At 42.5% G+C, this 22,376-nt stretch overlaps 1 protein-coding gene across 3 annotated transcripts in view; it reads right to left on the bottom strand.

The window, feature by feature from the left end:
- fbxl17 (F-box and leucine-rich repeat protein 17) overlaps positions 1-22,376 on the bottom strand; it is a 217,676-nt gene that overhangs the window by 122,883 nt on the left and 72,417 nt on the right. For all 3 annotated transcript variants that reach the window (XM_034596586.1, XM_034596587.1, XM_034596588.1), the window contains exon 8: positions 12,360-12,490. In XM_034596586.1, the coding sequence (XP_034452477.1) occupies positions 12,360-12,490 (131 nt within the window). The remainder of the gene's footprint in view (positions 1-12,359; positions 12,491-22,376) is intronic.

Genomic DNA, 22,376 nt, shown 5'->3' with positions numbered 1-22,376 from the left:
TTCCCAGCAATGAGTCAAAGAAAAGACTGCATTCATGTGTGTTTCAGCAAATTGTTTTCCCCATTTCCCATACGGCTAAACAGAGAGAGAGCCAGGGACAAAAAAAAAAAAACCCTCATACCACAAGGTCATTGACACCACACTATTCATATTTCTACTCGTTCTGGGTTATGGCGAGCTCTTCCAAGCCCTCTCACCACCCACAACAACCACCTTTTTACTGCCTCCCGCTGGGACGAATTTCCGTAATCTTCAGAATCTGCAGCCAATACATTTCCCGAGAGAGTTCTCTATCGTATTGAAGACTGAGGATCAAAAAGGGAGAAGCCCGCTACACTAATGTGAATACATACACGTATTACCAGGAATACACCCACAAAATTCACACTTACTATACTGTACGTGTGCACACAGCCACATGCACACACTCGCTAAGCTCTAGAGACCTCTTTTAATAGTGTTTGGCTTCTAGAGGATCTGACAGGACCTTGGAGCAGAGGAGAGTTTAAATAGTGATTGCCTTGATGAAAGAAAAGGTGACGCCAGAGAAGAAGAGGAGGAGGAGGGAGGAAAGAAAATATGGATCCAGTAAATGGAGGAGGATGTATGGAGCAAGAGAAGAAAAAAAAAAAAAAGTAAGTCAGAGGGTGAGAATGCATAAGCCTAAGCAAATATTTATTACTAGTCTCTGAAGGGTGGCGGCGTGAGCTGAATAGACTGGGACTTGGAAACCACTGTTACCGGTGGCGATAAGGGACTGCTTCACAGTCCTGCAATCTGACAAAGGCTTAGTCGGTAATGGAAGCAGACCTCAGACCGCAAAAAAAAACAACACAGCAGCTTTAGCACATCATAAGAGCCGAGCATCAGATAAGCCAAACCCTCTTCAGGTCCAACAAAGTAAACGTTTAAACATCAAAGATGTTTATCGCTCAGGAGGGGAACTTTAACTTTAACATGAACACCTGAAACTACAGCCAGAGCCAGGGAATATTAATTAATTCGAATATTAATTTAAGCGCAGGTCAGCATACTGATTTGTGAGCATTTAAAAGCTTCATTCTGCCTAAAGGCCTGGCTGCAAGCTCCTCTGAATAACAACTGAACGCCCCACCGAGGAGTCCTGAGACAACACACTAAATCTCCCCCAGCTGCTGCGATGCTGTCGTGTCGCTGACCTTGTGCTTTGACTTCACCATGAAGAGGCACCATTGAAAAGACAAATGTATCCTGAAGTCAGTGGGTCAGCCCCCGAACAAGGAGCCTGAATGTTTCATCCCAAACCAAAGTGCACATGCTAAATGTTTAACCACACGCTGATGAGACAGCATAGAAACTGGTTGGAGGAAAACCTCAGATATGAGTGGGGAACTCAAGAAGAGAAGAAAACAAATGCATACGTAAACGCACATTGTCAGAGGAGCTCATGCGGGCGCACACATCACACACACCACATACTGTACACTGTAGACAGACTTCACTTTTGGTTTTGCTCATGTTCTGAAGTTTGACGGAGGAAGTTTCCAGAGTTTCTGGGCAGAGTCGGGAGAGTGTTTTAAAACATTGAAGTTGAGGTTCAGAAGTTAGAAGGCGTGATCGAAACAGACAGGCCTTATGTCACATCTCAGGCAGGTTAGTGTTGACTGAAAAGGGAGGGAGAGGAGTTTGTCTGGGTGCATTGTGAGTCAACGTGTGCGAGTCCTTGGGCTGGTGAGGTGATGTATTGGGTATTAACAATACATGCACATTTGCATAAAATCTACATAGATATAAAAATGCACACATAAAAATCTATCAGATCACATTATGGTCCAGGAGCCAGCTCTCAAGTTGTTCATAAATTCAAACCCAGACACTCAGTAGAGCGCACACCACCAAGGCCCAACATTACTCTTACATTTATTTATTTGTTCATATCATTCCCCAAAATATGGCAGATTTTTTCATCTAGAGCCATGAATTATACACTTTATTCTGCCAAAATCTGTCTCAGAAAGTTTTAAAAAATCCTGGATCCTTCCCTTGGTCCGGACCTGCGCCTAAATATAATGGGTTCTCTCACTACCTGTGTCCTGTCCTTCCTCCAAGTTTCGTGGAAATCTGTTCAGCAGATTTTTCGTAATCCTTCGGATCATAACCTCCTTAGTGGAGCTGATAAGTATTTAATAATCACTCAAATAAAAGAGTCACCAGCTGAAAACATGAAACCCCAAAATATCAAAAGGCACTAGTTCACTACCCGATTAACATAACTGTGCATTTTCAGTTCTGCTCCGCAAACAAAATGGTCATGGACAGACACACACACAGACATACACAGAGATAATGTTCCACTTCATCCAGCTCTTACATATTTTAGTTATTTGATGTGAAATTAAAAACGTTAAAATGCTGTAAACTGTGAAGACATTACACAAACACAACATGCCTCCAATGACCCAACATTATGCTAATAATGTTCAACTAAATGACTAAATACCAACAGTTAACTTGGCGTAGTTGGTATCACTCACTTCAAACTGTAGAACTCTACTAACTCCAGTTTCTCTCTCCATGTGTGCATATATGAAGACAACTTAAGATGCTACAGCGACTCTGCCAGAGGTTGTTGGTTTTGATTTGGTGGAACAACCTGGCATTATTTAAGACTTAAGTTTTAATGGTGCCACCAAATTCAGTAAATGACTGGTTAGAAACTATGTAGTAGTTAGTAAGACCATTAGAACTTTATATATTAACAGATCTAAGAATAGCTGGGGCAAAAGTATCCAGGTGCCTCAGTCTGCGGTTGTGTTCTTAACTAGAGAAGTTGCGAGCAAGCAGCTGGCGTATGCAGGTTTTTCAGAGTACACACACACACCACAGACACACACACTAACACACACACTCACGCATACCAAAACAAAGAACAGGAATAACAATCAGCACAGCATTTGTCCCCAGGAGCTCCCAATACAAACCAGGTGAGCAACAATAGGAGTTAATAACTCCAATTTACTTTATTATTCAGGTCCCATCGCAGAGCACTGTTTAAAATACCAATTTGAAACAGTAAATCAGCCATGCAGCAAAAAACGTTTATCTCTGGGGACTAATACACACACAAATATCCCACCAAACGAATCTGAGCAGACACACAGTCCCCTCCATCCATTTAGCATGCTGTGATACCAGCAATTTCCTTTTCTTCTTCTTTGGTGGAAAACGGCCTTCATCTATTTCTCCTCTGCACAAAACCCTGGGTAATTTTCTTAATCTGGGTCTGATTCTGAACATTTGCATAAAAATGTTCACATTTGAGGCTCCCTTAACATGGCTCTAATACGCAATTACTCCCCTCAATAGTGGTGGCTAATTACAGAGGTGTCAGACAAACAGGTAGCAGAGCGGAGGGGGGGGGCTCCAACACAATGGCTGAGGTGCTAGTCTGCCACATGGGACAGAGCGGCTCAATGGAAAGCAGTAAATTCATTTAGGCTGGCTTCATTAAACCCTGCTCCACGGGTCCTGCATCATGCGCTCCCCTTTGCTCTGCCGCTCTCCCTGTTCTCATTTGTGGGGCAGCGGATGTGCTGTGGGTAAGAAGAAGGCGATCACAGAAATGAATGCAACGCAGGGGGAATGGGGGATTCGCTGCAGGGAGGGAAACAAGGACGTGAGGGAGAGATGGAGGGAGATATACAGAGCCCGGCAGAGAGAAGAAGGGAAGGAAGACCGAGATGAGGGAAGGAAGGAAAGAGGGGAAGGGATGGTATCAATAACGAGAAAAAAAAGAACGGAGCAAAATTACAGAAAGTGCTGGTGGGATGGAACAAGGGCATGAGGACATGTGCTCATTTGATGATAAAAAAATAAAGCATAAAAGGATGAGCATATAAAAGAATAATTTTGAATAAGGCTTTTGTTTTATTCATCTGACCCAGTCTTCCAAAAGCCACAGAGAACAGAGGAAGACGGAGAAAATTACAGCTTTGGTCCCCAAAGAGAGGCCAAAAGCCAAGTCTCCAGCATGGTGAAACAAGGGCAGCCGAGCCCTGCGGTCTCTTTACCATTTAGATTATACTGGCAACTTTCTGACCCCACAGTATGGATAACCATCATAAGCCGCAGCTCCTGCAGCGTACCACCTGTAATCCAAACTTATTCACAAACGAAAAACTTCCACTTGTGCACAGACATCCACAAAGTGTCCACGAGCACAAACCCCACTCAAAGAGAGTGCTACTCGTAAAGTACGATCTTTCCACGACTCACTTCGGCACCACTGCCTTTCATTTGCAGCATTCTTTGGCCCGATATCACAGAGCACATTCTGGGAGGACAACCGATATCTGTTGTAAAAAACAACATTGAAGAAGGTATGCCGTTTTCATGAAGGGAAAGAATCCACAGCTCTAAAAGTAATCTGAAGTCTTGGTGGGTTGAGGTGAAAGACTTTTGCTCCCTCCAGAGAGGGAACATGGAGCGCTGATGGTCGTGCATTTCCACAGGACGAGGTGTCCGCTGCTTCGGTTCCTGGCCAGCGGAGCACTTCAGGAGAACATTTCTGTGTGATTACAGTACCTACTTGCTCAGCTGACACATTCAGAGTCACTCAAATCACTTTTACACATTACACGCACATGCAGCTGCTGAATGAACACATGCAGGAGGAAACACCAGTGAGGATCCATGAGTGAAAGACAGACACGGTGCTTCTAGGAGTATGTGTCCTGTATCTGCAAGTATCCGCAAATATGAATAACTATATTCAGTTTGGCCAAAAATCGAAGTGTCCTTGAATTTGCACAGAAATGTTTAAGTGCCAATACTGCAGCATAATGTAAGATTTTCACCACACTTAGGTTAAGATAAGATAAGATAAGATAAGATAAGATAAGACTTTATTGATCCACACTTTATTGATCCTTTATTGGGAAATTCACTTGTTTCAGCAGCAGACAAGTCAGAATGAGGGCAGACAAGAGAATACAAATTTAATAAGGCAATAGAATACAAATGAAATAAAAAATACAGGAGATGTAGTTTGAGCTCCTTTACACGTCTCTAATGTGGAAATCCGATTCTTTGACACATTACCCACTATTGTTTGGGTGAGTCAAACATTACTAATAGCACCTTTCGCTCAGCAGCCACTCAGCTGTCACTGACAGTGCTTCACAAATCAAATCTTACGACTTCCAGACACGAGAGCACTCCAATCTCACTAAAGACCCCAGGGGACACAGGAGGACTTGGCATCATCTGCAGAGGTCAAGCTGAAGCCCTTCTGTACAGTACGACAAGAGCAAATAGAGATCGTAAGTGAAATATTGTAATTATTCTATATGACCTGCTTCTGTCGGCCAAGGGTTTGACTCCTCCGAGCGTGTGCAGGGAGGTGCAGGATGCTGCTGGCCTTGGATCTGTGCCTGAATACTACAGCAGCTCTCACGCTGGTGCAGCCTAAAAGCTCCAGCTGCTCGCCTTCATTGTGTCTCTGCGCCGCGCCACAAATGTTCCTCCATCTCCGATACTTATCAAGGCACTGGAGTTTGACACCGCCATTACTCAAAATTAATAACCACAGCAGCATGTTTATCATTGCACACTTTCACACCCAACCTGCCAGAAATAATCACCTCTGTGTTTGTGTGCGTGACAGAAAGACAGAAAGCGAGGGAGAGACACAGAGGAGAAAACAGACACACAACTGGAGGAGAGATGGAGTGTGAAAACGAGACAGAACAAAGAGACTAAGAGTCGGAGATGAGAGACGCGACTGAGGGAGAGAACTGAGGGGGAAAACTGCCACGTGCACACATGTGCATGTGCCGTACCTAATCACTCTGCCTCCATTACACCTCGTCGTTTTCCTCCACACTTTTCCCTCCCATCATGTCTGACAACAGGGCAACACTTGCTCTCCTTGTGTATTCACTCTGCTAAGCAGGACTCTAATCTCCGCTGACAGCCAATCTGCTCCAACAAAGCAGGCCTGAGTAAATAAAAAAGGGGGCTCGGGTTTTTAATTTACAAATCATGCGAGTGCAGCGTAGGGTCCTGCTGTGACTTCCCCCGGCTGCAGGAGGGAAAAGCGGCATGAAATTCTTCGCAGTGGTCAGGTTGGTCAAATTTTAGATCCTTGTGTGTGTGTGTGTGTGTGACAAACAGAAGAGCAGAGAAAGAAGCGACAAGGACAGGGGATGGCCCCTCAGCACCTCTTCTCAAATCTGGAGAGACAGGTGGTGCAGAAACAAGACAAGGACAAATGTCTGTCGCTCGCTGGCTCAGGCTCCACTGACATTTTCCATGGCATTTAGAAAACATCCAAGAAAACCAGAAGGAAAAGAAGGGGGGGGGGGGGGTGCTAAAAATAGTTGGCTGGAAGAAAAACCTATGTGCGGTTGGAAGTTGAGGTTGTACAATAGATGTAGACACTCATTCAAAATGAGCCCTTATCTTAGGGATCTGCTCACTTTCCCACAGCCTGCTGCTTTCTTCCACTGAGGTGAAACGTAGCGGCTGAACTCAGCAGCCGGAGAGGTCAGTCTGAGAATTCGTACCACAGAGCAACCGCAAGTTTGTCATTTGACTTTTATAGCAGTGACACTCAGCTGCCGGTGGCCCCTATTTATATCAAGAGTGTGTAGGTTAAAAGAAGGAAACAAACCCAAGTTCCCTCTCATTACCACAGGCTGCATTCCCTGGGCCTATATTTATCTGAACTGTGACAGTGACATGTAAAATTAACAATCTTCACTCTTTATTCCATCACACATGGTTAAGAATGAGAGCCTCCAAACTGCAGCAGCCGAGCAGCATTAGACTATATAGAGTTGAAACAAAAAAATCAAAGTCTATATCCTTACTGCAGGATGTTGTGCGAGCTGTTCTCCTGTTTCCAGTCTTAATGATAAGCCACATATGCTAAGCTAAGATATACTTTTCCTAGGATGTCACAGCAGTTCTATTGCATCACATTTCATTTGTCTGCAATCTTTTTTCATGCATTCCTCGAGTCTGCACTTGTCAATGTGTTAATAACTGCTCCTGTTATTGTATGTTTCTCTGAAGTTTCTCCTCCACCAGCATCAGACTTTCCTCTTTGCTAGTTTCTCTTTCTTTATGGTTGGGCCACTTCAATATTATTTCATCCCTATTTAAATGGTTGAAACCACTTGTTGTTCACTTTTTGTGTTAATTCAAATAAAACTGACTTAACATTTTAATCACAGAGACCTTTAGGAAATATGCCTGTATACGACTAATTTGCAAATATGTTTTTTTTCCTGAATATTCTTCTATTAACAAAATAGGGGTTAATTTATGCATTTATCAAGTTGAAAAAAAGGTTCAGAGGATTTTTTATAGTCTGATCCTCCAGTTCAAAATGCGTTGGTTAAAATTTAACAAAATAATTCTTTAAGATTAAGACTGGAATACGAGCACCGGTCTCTGGGTTCACAGTCCTGTGCTTTGTAAACCCACTATCCACCTCATTCATTCATGAAGGTCGCGCTTCTTTCAACATCATTTTTCGGAGAAAGGTTTGGAAAATAACATCCTTTTTTTTTTTTAAGGATGAATGGGGCTACATTAAATTCTTGATTGCTTATTCCTTTCTGAACATGTAATTGCATGATGATGAAGGGTAAATCTTTGACTCTGATGTTTGATGTCCAAGAGTAATTCATTTCAGCAAATAACTTTGTATTATTCCTGAGTTGGCTTTAAAAATATCCTGAAGTACATTTTGAAAAACACGGGCCTTGGTCACCTTCACTGTGACCAACCACAGTAGAGAACCCTACTGTCATTTGACACATCATTGATCACACTGATGCATCATATCCTCATTCAGTTCTGGGGTTTAACTGTGAGATCTGCCAGCTGGCTGCAACCGAGGCTATTTGGAATGAGCCTCCGCCGCAAAACGCCTCCAAATCCACACGCCTCACACTTCTTTAGAGTGAAGGTGTGTTTCTGCGAGAATGCTTCGCCAATTATTTTCTGCCTTGTAAGCTCCTGAAAGTCAGAGAGGGCCCCTGGTCGTCCCTCATGTGGTCCGATTTTATTTTATTTTGTTTAAAAGGGGGCGAAAATATAGAGCAGCCAATTTGGGCTGTGATTTGTGACGCTCATAAGTGATGGAGATATGCGGAGAATGTTGGCCTTAAGAAAAAACAGCTAATAAAGGGGAAAAAAGGGAGGAATATTGATGGCCCTGTTTAAATGAAGCTGTTGGAAAGACTGAGAGAAGAAGAGAGACAGAGAAAGAGAGGGAAAGAACAGCAGGGAGTTTGGGAACTGCCCAAATTCCAACAATATAGACCCCATAAAAGAAATGACTTACTAACTCCATGCATCTGACTGGAGGTCAGCTGACCGCAGCTAACTCACAAACACACACACACACAAGCATAGGGTCACAGCGGAGGACACACATAAAGCTGCATGTCAACACAGGCCTTGTGTCCAGCAGCAGGGTTAATGTTAGCTGAAGAGTGGCTGCATCTTTGTTTTCGCCAAAACCACCGAGGACGCCTCTTGGCACTCACACACACACACAAAGTCGTGTGTCCAAATGCATGACATGTATTTAAAGTCCATGTTTAAGAAAAGCACAATATGGTGAAAAACTAATTTAAGAAAAAGGCAAATAATACGATAAATCAACAGAAATCAAGAATACGCCGTGCACAGGCAACACAAAGGCTCCACTGAGTTTCTGCAAAGAGACTAAAAACACGGATAGCAAGTAACAAAAACATGAAAGAAAACCGTTTAACTTTGACATTGTGTTCTCAACTTGTTTCTAAAAAAAGTGAGAGCTGCCATTTGCTCTGCCGTTTCACTTTGATCATGACTCGCTCCCCATTTTCAAACGCTGTGACATTTGAAAGACACAATCCGTTTGGTCCCCCATCATCGCTGGGAGAGGATACAGAGAAATAGCAGGGCCAACAATGCCCACCTGCAGCACATCACATCCCCTCTCCCCGAGAAATGACAGTGACCACAAAATAGGCGTCACACTGGCACAATCTGCCCGTCGGACGGTGACGATGGGAAGCCCATATTTGGTCATCATTTCTCGCTTTGTGGCACTGGGATGCTGCTTTTGGCGATTGCTGAGGAAGATGGAGGGAGCAAGGGGACACGGTGTTTATTTTTCTCTTTTTCTTCAAGATGAGAGAAAAGAAGGAAGAGAAGAGGGAGAAGAAGTGAAGGAGAAATGAGCAAAATGCTTTACCTCCCACGGAGCTCTATCTCTCCAATGGCCCCTTGTCGGGGGACAAATTGATCCTGGAAATAAGGGGTCATTTCCTCTGCCTGTTTACCCGCTCACAGCACACTGTCACCACTTTGACACACACACACACACACACACACACACACACACACACACACACACACACACACACACACACACACACACACACACACACACACACACACACACACACACGCTGACCCAGCTGTGCCCTCACAGAGCTAATGTGAGGGGTTGAGTCATTCTTGTCTTCACTTGCTTGACAACAAGCAAGCAACCTGTGTGCGTGTGCGCATGTGTGCGCGTGTGTGTGTGTGTTTCCCTGATGACAGCAGTGACCCTGATGACCCTTTGACTCTTTGAACTCAGAGCTAAATCAACAATTTCTTAATGAATGATCTGGAATTATCTGCATACAGATAAATCATCAAATCAAATGTGATTTCAGGAAACTAACTGCATGCATAACAGTGCTCCATACTAACCTTTTCATTTAGGTGCACCAACACACACAATTTTCACTGTGCCTTTTTGGTACGGCTATAATACACCTATTATACATTTTATACATTCCAAAATCGATTTAATTCTGATTCACAAGGTCTAGATTCGATTCCATAAGATTCAGTTAAGGATATTTCATTGGACAATACCAATTTTGCCTGGATATGAAAGAAATTGTGTTTGAATTCACAAATTTATTTCATCTAAAAAAATGCTTTTGAGCTACTTTAACCATTTCACCTCTCAAACACCTAAAGGAACAACAGGTGAGGAGTAGGTGCAGGTAGTGCAAAGCCATGATCGCATCACTTGTGTAAAACCTGATTTAAATCACTATTGTTAATTTTCCATTTTTGAGTGAAAAAAAGGTCACAAAGATAAATAAGATAAAGAATTTGGGTTCTGCAAAAAATGCATGAAAATGATATACAACGTGGTTCCTCACACTTTCACCATCACCTTCCTCTGTCACCTGAATCTGTCTGTAAATATTACCTCCTCAATCCAGACACTACGCTCTGTCTCCCTCGCTCTCACACACTCACACACTCACTCACACACACACACACACACACACCTCCACATTCTTCGAACCGTGACGACCACCCACCCAGTTTCTCCCTTTAAATAAATCTCCTCCACTCTGAGTGTGTGACTGTAAAGTGTAACAATAAAGCAACTATGACTGGAGGCTTTTATGTGCTCCGAGTCCTTGAGCAGCAGTCAGCATGCACACAATACACACAATACACACGCTCACAGGGCCGGGAGGCAGAGCAGAGCAGCCAACGGCCTGTGTTACCTCTGCTGGTTTTTTAAAGTCCTCCTCTGGTGGAGGGGGTGGAGCAGTGCAGCATCAGAGCAGCAAGCATGTCAGGCTCCTCAGCTACGACTGTCCACCTCAGCCTCTCACCCCCCTGCTCCCTCTGCCTCATTCACACACACACACACACACACACACACACACACACACACACAATATCCTAGCTTTATCTGCCACACACTCACAATTTTAAATTCCAATATTCCCACAGGTGATCCCAACAAATCCAGTCAGACACACACACACACCTTCAGCCCCTGAACCAATGAAGTAAATATTATGGAATCAATGTAGTCTTGAATCAATGGAGGCTGTGCCCATGTGTGTGTGTGTCTGCGAGAGTGTGTGTGTGATAAAGAGATGAAGTTGATAACACCATGTGCTCCTGTGAGGATTTCACCAAACTCCATGTTTTTTTATTGAAAGGTGGTGGGTAAGATATTACCATAACCTTCCCACCACATGTGTGCTGTAAACTCAATAATGCAAAAAAAATGTCACACATGCCTGCACACGCACGCACACGCACACACACACACACACACATTGTTTCTCTGCACCGTGGTAAATTCAATATTGAATTCATGCCAGAGTGGGAGTACAGTCGGCAGAGGAGCCCCAGTCTTAGCTGTGAATCAATAGATTAAATAGAAACATATGAATAAAACAAAAGATAATAAATAAAAGACGGGATGGTTTACTCTTCCCATCATATACTGTACAGCCTCTCTCCCATTTGTGAACATGGGGACAGAAAGAAGGAGAAGAGTGGGAGCAGCTAGAGGGATGACCAGAGACAGACAGAAAGAAAACAAAGAAAGACGTGGCTCTTTTTATGCTTTTAAACTTTTTCATTCTCATGTCCATCTCTCTCCATGTCGGTGTTTGCATAAGGAGCTTATATGTTTTTCTATTGCATGTTTGTTTTTGGTTTTCACTTGAAGTATTTGAATGTGACTAGTATATACCATCACGCTGTGTGTCATACTGTAAACGTCAGCGCTGAAACATCTGCGCGGCCTTGACTCAAGAGTCAGACGCGTCAAAATCGTTTTTCATCTTTTCCATTTGTGAAGTTCACGCGTAATTATGTCAAACTTGTTTCAGCTCCAAACGAGCGTGAGTGTGGTCTGCGTGTGCCGCTATTAAAATCCTTAATCGACTAATAGTCACTGGATTTCATCAACCAATCAATGAGACGATTCAACTGAAAAAAAATCATTCAAATTGTTTCGCTCCTCCGCCGCAGATGAGCGCAGTCATGCAGATGACCTCCAAATCTGGTGCTTGTCAAAGACGAAGGCATAATTGTGAATATTACCGCGATGCCTGAGACGTGATTATTACTTTCCATAAATGACTAACCGCTAGCTCCCCCATAAAAAGACCGCAAAAAAAATTACTAATCAATGATTCTTTGTCAACTAACACCATAATGAGCCATTAGTCAAATAATTTACGGAGTCGGGGCAGCCCCCAGAACCATTGATCTCCTTTTCTTGGACTCATTATATGAGTATTGGCACAGATAGTAGAGGACCTACTGTAATACCACTGTTGGATTATAAACCTCTTTTTGAACCTAAGTTGACAGTTTTTCCTCTTCTTTCATCTTGCCCTTACATTTCCTCCTTTTTTTATTTTCCTGATATATTTTCCTGTTCGGCTTTGCTCAGACCGTGTCAGTCAGTCTGTCACGTTGTGGCCCAGAAAACACATCGACACTGTACACTGCACCTTATCCTCGTCTTTACAAATAAAATCTCCTCGACAAACCTGTCGTTGATGCTCCAGTTGAGGCAGAGGTTGAGGGAGCTGAGGTTGCGACATTTCCTCACCACCTCCATCACCGTCTCGTTGTTGAGCTCCGAGATGTGCCGCAGGTCCAGAACACTCAGGTTACGCAGCTACAAGAAGAAACACACACAAGCACATGAATGATTTAATCATGTTTCATTCACACAGAGCGAGTTAGCTGTGCAGCGCAGACAACCAAATAACAACTATCAGTATAGGTCATAAACCTCGCCTCCTCCATGTTAATAAATGGGACATGGGACCTAACTAAAGGCAAAATCATTGTTTCTGCATCCAGCCATGTCACCCATCAACCATATTCAAATGTCTGCATGCAGCCCAAAATGTGTGACTGTACATGTAGACTGTGCCTGCGCCAGGTACAATATATAATGCAGACATAATGACCCTTAAAAAAATCACGTCTCTTATCACACTGACTTGTTATTTGATGCTATGTAAACATCATGGTTTACAGCTGAATGCCACATGACATTCAAAACAAAATGGCAGCGTTCGTATGCAGGATACTTTGGCTTCGTTTTTGTGCAGTGGGAGGAAGTGAAGACGCATCATTCATCTTAAAATACAGTGATTGGAGAGCATTTCCTGTCAGTTCGGAGAGGGACCATCGGTTGATTCTTTACTGTGAATAGTGCAAAAGAAGGAAGAGATGGAAAAGAGACATTTTCTCTGAAAGAATGTGTGATATACAAGCCCACTGAAGTACAGCAATGATGCATCTCTGAGGAATGTGAATATGTGTCTGTACTCTGAGTAAACTTGTATTCTGCCACATTTACTGGAAAAAAAACATGAATGCAAAATGAAACCCAACAAGGCGGACAAATGCGGCAAAATTGCTTGCTGTCACTGTTTACCATTATGCTTCTGCACGCCTGGTGTGAGGGGTTACCTTCCACTCTGTGAATTCACTCTCCTCCTCCCTTTTCATCTCTCCGACTTTTAATAATCCCTCTTTCTGATCTGAATACCTTATAAGAGGAGGTTTAGATTAATCCTACAGCCAAAATCTCTACTTTGTGACAATATTTAACAGAGTTTTTCCTCGCTACATTTATCATAGGTTTTTCAAGTAAGAGCCCAGGTGAATTTCTCCTGATACCAGCTCAAAACTATTTAATGCACACGTACACACACTCCTACACACACCAGGAATGCAAGATAATAGAGGTATGATATTCCAGCCAGCCGCCAGGGAGGCAGGGAGGTAAATGTCATGGCCGAGGCTAAAGAGAAAACAAGCTTACAGTCGGTGTTAAGATCACTGAGCACTATTGTCAGCTCCATAGGCATGACATATACCAACCAGCAGGAAGACATATGGGGGGGTGGATAAGGAACACGGCTCGCTGTGTGAAGCAAGCACACATGTAAACACTCTCCTCTTTCCCCACATCCAGGGAATCAAAACACGGAGATGCACACACAGGCTGCAAAAAAAAAAAAAAGAATATGTGATGTGCGGCATTGCCCTGAAAGTAATAATAAAAAAGCTTTCAAAACCTTTACCTCCATCTAGAAGCTCCATTTGTCTCTGTTCTTATGTGGCCTGTGGCTTCGTTTTGTTTCTCCTTGAGAGAAAGTTGGCTCCACACCTCTCGTGATAAAGGGTGTGCCGAGGCATGAAATAAACATGGAGCCGGTTTTGTTTGTGGCATATCCTCCCTTCTAGTGTGAGGAGACGCGATATACTAATGAAATAAACATTAAACAGCTTGTGTGTGCAGAGAGGGGTTAGCTAAACTGACATGATAAACAACAGTATTTAATGAAAGGGAAAAACCCTTGACTGTGTGCATTAAGGCAAACACGCACACGAAAACACACACAAACCCGCACATGCACACACAAACTGTCATATGCCACTGCGGCCAGTGTTGGATCGAAGTGCTAAATTATTCATGCAGAATGGGGCTGATTTGTGTGTGCATGTCTGGTCTGTGTGCATGTATGTGCATGCACGTGCGTGTGTTTGTGTGTGCGTGCGTGTGCGCCTGGTGGTATTGTTTGCAAAACAAAGGCAATAAAAAACATCGAACTTGGACGTAGGCAAAGTGACCATTGCCTCTATAGTATTTATAGACACAGGCATGCACTCACACTATAAATAAAAAAAGGAACAGCACACATGCACATCCTCACACTCACACATTCGGGTTGTAGCATTCACTATTTATGGCTATTAAGCCTGAAGTATATTTTAAAAGCCCCAACATCAAAAGTAGTATTTGTTCTCCAAATCTTCAAAACTGCTTATGTCTGCTAAACAGAATTTTCTACTACAACCAATAGAAAGCGTTCCATTGATGTGGACAGCCAATGAGAAACCAGGCCAACCAGTGTGAGTTTTGATTCGCCGAGAGTGTAGCTAGGTCGAAGAATGTTTGGAAATTTAGCAGATGTCTGCATGAAAGAAAAAGAGACAGAGTCACGGCTCAGACTGTATCTTTGTTCATCCATCTGTGAGAAAACAAATTCCACTGTTTAGTCGACCTCCTGAAAGAAAAATATCTTCCAAATCCCCTCGAAAAACAAAGTCCCGAAAAAATAATAACTTCTCAATAATTAGTCACACCTCCAGAATGTGACAGGCCGCACTGTTTGTTTTCCCACAGTTGACAGGTTATCATAATTTAACTCAGGTAAAAAAAAAACTTTTAATTCTTCCAATCTTATTTAATCATTTCCACTCATAATGAAGCTTATTTTCTGCTCAGGTTTTTTCCCCTGTGATCCAAGAATAAGCGGGGAAGGAAAGAAAGAAAAATAAATGCAGACGAACGGAGGGAAGGGAGCACGAAAGCTTCAGACAAAGCCGGCGATTCACATAGAGAAAAAGACAGACGGAAAGAGAGAGAGGAGGGGAAAAAAAGTCAAACAAGTGAAGAAAGAAAGTGAGAGAGAAATGGAGCAACAGAAGAGTGAGCAGGGGATTTGGTGAAGGGTTCTGCAGGTTTTCTGCTCGTTGGCTGAGGTCTGTAACCAGGCAGAGTTTGTCTCGTCTCCTCTGAGTTGGCAGCTACACCTGGATAATTATTCATGGTGTTCGTAAAAACAGTGAAACCTGCAAAAATCCAGCTGCTCTGAGGCCGACACGTCGTAGCAGCCTCACTTGAATGGCACATGCTGATTATAGAAATATTTCACAGACTACGTGCACACGTGTTTACATGCACAAAAGAAAAGTGGTGGAAAGTGTCCAATGAGAAAAAGTCCTGCATTTGACTAAAATTGGGAGGAACTTGAACTTGATTTTTTATGCAACTATTTTATGATACTGCTACTTCAGTGTCAGGTTTTTATTAAATGTTATGATATGATTACCAGTAACTTATTACATAAGCATCTCATAAAAAAAGAAAAAATACCTGCACCTTTACAACTGTAATATTAAATAGCTTTCATACTAATGCATCAAAATAATGATCCAACAATATTGTAACACTATCTAACCATTTAGCAATATGGCTAATTTTACATTAATCTGAATACTTCTTCAGGATAAAACATTCACAATATAAATTATGATTCTAGCTATAGTAATTAAGTAGATTTGTTTAATAAATCTGCTATTTTATGTAGTAAAGATTAATGATCATAAAATAAAATATTTTATTTATATTACAATACATTTTTCGATAAGATTTGTGTCTATTTTAATTAGGTTATTACTTGCTAAGAAATATTTACATATAATAATTATTATTATATTTATTATTAAATTATTATTATTATTATTGACAATAATAATAATAATACATGTATGTTATTATAATTATTATTAGTTTTATGATGATGATTATTATTATTATTATTACTACTATTATTATTACCATTAATGCTAATAATAATAATTGTATATCATTACTATTATAATTATTATAATTATTGCCATTATTAATAATAATAATAATTGTTATAATAATAATAATAATAATAATAACAGAAGCGCAAGACTGCCATCACAATCATGGGTTCAGTCATAGACCATCAACATACCACCTGCATTAAAGATAAGATCTCTTCTGTAAAGAGATGGATGAGAACAAAGTTGTTGTCTGAGGATTGGTAGAAGCATCTCATTCCTAAATAAACAAGGATTGTTTTAATTCTTTCCACATGAGCAGAGGAGATCTGTGAGCTCCAAGCAGTTTGGCTCTCACCTGCATCAATTAGAAACCTCTCTCAAACAGGAAAGACGAGAGGCCGAGTCAGAGGTCAAACCCCAAACACCACTTTAAACCAAAGAAAAACAACTGGCTGCTCCAAAGGTACATTATCCCTCAGCCAAGCAAAGGCTGGAGCTCAATATTTGGAGAGGCTGATTTGACACTTTATTACATTAGTGTATGTCACAGTCTGGAGCACAGGGAGCGTGTGTGAGTGAGTGTGTGTGAACCTGCCTAAGCTCTGCCAGACTGCACCGCTATAACTACCTGTGCTATTACTACATGTATTTACACAACGTCACGATGCCAGGCAGGAAGTGGAGGCTGCCGCGGAGAGAGCGTGATGTCATGGTTCGAACACATGGCACAAAGCTGCGCGGGTTCATGGCTGTTGCTGTCCATCAACCTCAGTGTCCCAGCTGACAAGAGGCGAGATGACATTTAAAATAGCACGGACAGAGCAAGTATTGTTTGAGTCACAAGAAGCGAATATGCTGGATTTGGAAAATATGAGCTGCCGTTTCATTTGCTCCGGTTTAATTTACAACCACTTCAAGATTTAGTACGTGAGTTAAGTCAATGAAATACAAGTCCTTCTAAGGGAACAGCATATAGATCCACAAAGAAAATAACACATGCATGGAAGAGCTTGGTAAAAAAAGTTGCTTTTTTTTTTGGTAAAACTGGAACAGTAGAAGCTCGGCTGTCAGATGGGAAAAGGTTCATGGAAACCAGTTTAAATCTTTTAAACAATGCAGGGGGAAGTTTCGACACTCACTTTGAAGTTATATTCAAAGTGACTGAGCAAGAAGTCAAAGTCGCAGGGGTGTTGTCGAGGTGGCATTGTAGCCCTGACACATTTTGCTCAGCTGTCCGCATGTGTTAGTGACGGTGTGAGACGGGATGAGGTGAGCGGCGGCGGTGTCACTAGGTGAATACAAGTGCGCGCTCATGCATACGCTCTGTTTTTTTTTTTTCCATATTGGAGAATCCCAGACAGTTCAGTCAGACAGGAGAAAGCTGTGTCGAGACAATCCCTCTGCACACACACACACACACACACACACACACACACACACACACACACACACACACACACACACACACACACACACACACACACACACACACACACACACACACACACACACACACACACACACACACACACACACAAAGCCTGAGCAGACAGAAGGATATGAATATTTGAAAAAGGACTGAGGCAAATACTGCAAAGGCCACGGGTTTGATATCACAAATACATTGTCTGCATCAGTCATGGCCCAGTGAGCTGATGAGTGAGTGAGTGTGCGTCTGTGCATGTGTGGTTAACTTCTCTCTTTATCTGTCTCGTGCCCATCTACTGTCTATCACGTACTTTCCCTCTCCTTCCCCCACTTTTTTCTCTCCCCCTCTGTCTCCCTTTCAGTCGCTAATCCTGTGTGTGTGTTGGTGTTGATAACAAACTCAGTGGCGAGGAAAGGCTCGAGGAGATAGAGAGCGCTGGTTCCTCTTCGGCGCACTAAGCCAAATGACCACATAGGCACGCACATACGCACGCACGCACGCCTGCACGCGCGCAAACCGATGCGACAGCGCCGGGTGACAGGCGCAGCGCTGTGACACTAGTTGGGCCAATAATGAGACATGATATCCCTCCCTCCAGAAGTCAAAAACCTCTCTATCTCTGTCTGTCTCGGGGTTAAAAGTCTCAGAGCCAAATGAATTATTCTTCAATTACTCTTGCAAAAGACACACATCATCCGCAGGCTCTCCTCCGCTCATTATATTCATAAATCCCCCAATCTCCTCCATACAGCAGTGAAGAAAATTATTACAATTTCCACTCATTCTGCGACCCCCACAACCCCATTACCTTTCTTCCTCCAAATCCCCTCTGCTCCTTCGTTTCCCCCCCGTTATCCTCTCCGCCACCCCTGAGACACAATCCACATGTACAAGTACACAGTCACACACACACACACACGAACATTTATACATAGGGAAAAGGTACACATAGACGTGAACGCACACGCACACACAGTTCTCTGGTTTGTGTTTGGGGTTATCAGTTTGACACAGGGCACTGTGATTATGTATTTTCTGTGCTCCAGTCAGGGGGAAGAGATAAGGGGCCAGTAGACTACAGCAAAGCCAAACACCACTCATCCTACATGGGGCGGGAGCGGTGGAGTGGTGAGTGTGAAGGTGACAGTGGGTGAAGACCTGTATCTCAACCTTTTGTGTTTCACCACTTTAAAACCTGCTTTCCAACCTGTGCTCATGACAATTAGTGTACAAGAGTGAAAAGCAATAAATAACGTGACTTTATGTTTTCCTCTTCTCAGAGGTCGTGAGCCAAATTTGAACTCGGGATGTTGCAAGCACACGCTGCTCCACTGAGCCACCAGAACGGATGGAACATGTGATTCTGGTTATGAAATTAAATAGCTTCCCTGTCATAAACCAGACTGTTTTATTTGCTCATAAACACACAGAAAGAATGAGGTACTGCCCACAGTCCAATTCTGTCAAACGTTGAAAGCATTTATCAAGAGGTTCAAACCTTTTTTGGAGAAGAACAACAAGACCACTGGAGCGGCACGGACGAATTAATCTACAAGGCCCCAAATTAAGACCAGAAACATCCGAGCTCGGCACATCAGAGAGACAACACATAGCTATTACAGTCTCCCAACGCATACCTCCTCTCATCTCTGACACATTTTTCAACAGTCTCCCCATTTGTTATGTCTCCGGCCTGCTCGCTTTCTCCTGAGGGTGGGAACTTTCACACACACAAAAAAGGCATTTTGAGGCCCACTGTGTCTTAGGGCAGTGATAGGCTGATGTATGAGGAGGGGCATTGTGGGTATGCATGACAAGCAAAGGGAAGCCATCAGTGGGACATCTAAGGCTGCGGGAATGAAGGCTCTCTGGCACCCAGAGCCGCTCTCTCTCAAACACTGGCTCTCTGATAGAGCCGACCTTGGACTTAATCACTACCAGAAGAAAAAGAGCACCACTTGACAGGAAGATGGAGAGACAGAGGGAGCGTGTGTGTGTGTGTGTGTGTGTGTGTGTGTGTGTGTGTGTGTGTGTGTGTGTGTGTGTGTGTGTGTGTGTGTGTGTGTGTGTGTGTGTGTGTGTGTGTGTGTATAAGAGACAGAGAGAGAGAGAGAGAGAGAGAGAGAGAGAGAGAGAGAGAGAGAGAGAGAGAGGGAGAAAGAGAGAGAGTCAGACAGAAACACATAAACCACAAGAATTAAAGAGGGAAAAAAGAAACATACTGAGAATGACTGAATCAAAAAAGGGACAGAATCAGAGGTAGGACAGGTGAGGAAACTGTTGGACAGTTACTCGTTTTTTCAAACTCAGGCTACAGCAAAGTATGAAATTGTGAAAAAGTTGTGAGAAACACACAAATTTATTTTCATTTTAAAATGGCGATTTAAACAAAAAAACATCTCAATCCATACAAATGTTTTAGCTCAAAATCAGTAATGATACCCATCCATACTAATACACCTGAAAAAAACATATCATTGGGCTGGGCAATAAAGCAATAGGCCTATCAATATGTATTGCAGTATAATCTTGATCAACAAAATTCCATCTATATTGATATGTTGATTATGCATTGTGTGAGCACCATGAGGAGGTGTCACACATTATTGATCTACTACAGATTTGAAAAATATTTTCCTGTTTATCAGATGTTTGTCCTTCTCTTTCCTCCATGAAGAGTTAAAAACCCCAAAACTTCCCTCAGGAGCAAAACTTGATTAAAAATGTGAAAAAAGTGAAAAGTAAAGAATTTCTTTTCTTGGACTGACGATGAGGTGGAATTGTTACTGAACTTCAAAGTTTGCAAAATTTGTGCCTTCGCTTATAAGAACCAATCAGGAAGCAAAAGCAGGTGACTGTGTCAGGGCCAGGAGCGTTTCCAGAATATAGTATAGTGTGAATGCAGCCCCACACACACACACAATTCTATTGTCCTTCCACCTCTGGGCTTGTCACTGGGATGACTAAAGAGTGAACCCGCTGAAACCAAATTAGACCAACACACAAACACATACAGTCGTGCAGACCGACAAACACAAATGTATAGAAGTTCTCAAATTAGCTGCTGAGGGACATCCCACCACTGAAAGCTGTGGGACACACACAAAGTCTCCATCCCAAGGCGTTCTGTATCCATTACGCAGCCTTGCAATGTGACAAGCCTCATCAATAAAAACATTATTAATGTCAAGAGCTTAGAGTCGGCTTCACTCCAGAAAACCAACCATAAATAAAAAATTACATTACACCCCTGGCAGAGCAACACAAAAGACCACATCAGACATGCATTTACTCTTAAAACCATCCCGTCTTTTTGTTCTGGCGTTTGAAGCTATATGTGATATGTGATTCCCGAGCAGCGAGGAACGTGTTACAAAGCTTGTTTTCGATTAGAAGTCTTTTACACCCTCAGCCAGCAGAGATCTTGATTTTTCCTTTCAGCCACTAACAAGACGATGATTTATCAAACGGCGCCTGGCTACAAATATTGAGTTGTGTTGCCAATCACAGAGGAACCGCAGAGCTCCCGTAGGACTGAGACACTGCAAAGCCATTAGAGGAGCATAAATGCCACAGCTTTACAGTTACTTTACAGACCCATCTGCATTGAACTCATCACCATGGGTGGCCTATTTCAACCATCAGCTCACTTGATTAAGAAAATACGATTTCAATTGATTTCCTCACACCCTAATTCCAGAGAAGTCGGTATAAAAAAAGACTATCAATTTGAATGAGTGTGTCATATGAGAGAAGTTAATAAAAGTAATGGATTTTCCTTTTTCTGATGATAGCTGGGTTGCAAGTGAGGGGGGGTTGCACGATTATCAGAGAGAGAGGGAGAGAGAGAGGGAAATCGAGGAAGAAAAGAAGTGGGAGGGAGAGTGCTATAATCGAACGAGAGAGGAGCGCCGCAGTCCTGGAATCGCAGGCAGGTCCACGGAGTCATCAGAAATGCAACGATTCTAAACATGAATATGATTTTCAATCGACACTGGACGGGACCAAGTGGGAATGAATGAGAGGAGGAATCAACTGCTAAACGAGATAATTACAGTCAGATATTAGAGAGAGAGAGAGAGAGAGAGAGAGAGAGAGAGAGAGAGAGAGAGAGAGAGAGAGAGAGAGAGGTAAGAGAAAGAAATGAACGAATGAGACACGTGATGGGGCAGAACACAGAGAGAGATGCTTTGACTGTATATCTGTGAATCTGCGGTTAGGCCAGTATCACTGAAACATTTCCATCTCAGCACGATTCACAAATTACACCTGGGCCAGAAACTATATTCAGAAGAGTATTTTAAGTGGTCACTCAGATTAAATTACCTGTTTCTGTGCTGCAGTTTGATCATTACTTATCGCCACACACATAAACCAAATCTATCAGTCGTAAACTAATCAGGCAAATTATTATCTCAGAAGATTTACTAGACTGGATCTATAAGTAGGTATTCAAAATATTACCCTGGAGAATCTGACTGAAATTTTACACCAGATTATCAAGTGACTTCTGAAGATATGAGACCCCTCTCGATTGGACGTCCTTGATACGAATGCATACTTGTTCTGTGAGGTGCAGGAATGTCCTTTCTGCTGGGTTTGGTGTGGCTTCTGTTTCCAAGGTCAATCATTCAATATTCAATCTGATTTTTAAGGCGTCGTCAAGTTGTCTGTAAAAGTGCTTAGAAAAATGGGGAAGTTTGAATATTTACAGTTCCATGATAACTGAACAAAC

The sequence above is a fragment of the Hippoglossus hippoglossus genome, chromosome 9 (assembly GCF_009819705.1).
Source record: "Hippoglossus hippoglossus isolate fHipHip1 chromosome 9, fHipHip1.pri, whole genome shotgun sequence".
NCBI lineage: Eukaryota > Metazoa > Chordata > Actinopteri > Pleuronectiformes > Pleuronectidae > Hippoglossus > Hippoglossus hippoglossus.
Note: the sequence above shows the minus strand (reverse complement) of the source record. Positions and strands in the feature narration are given on the sequence as shown.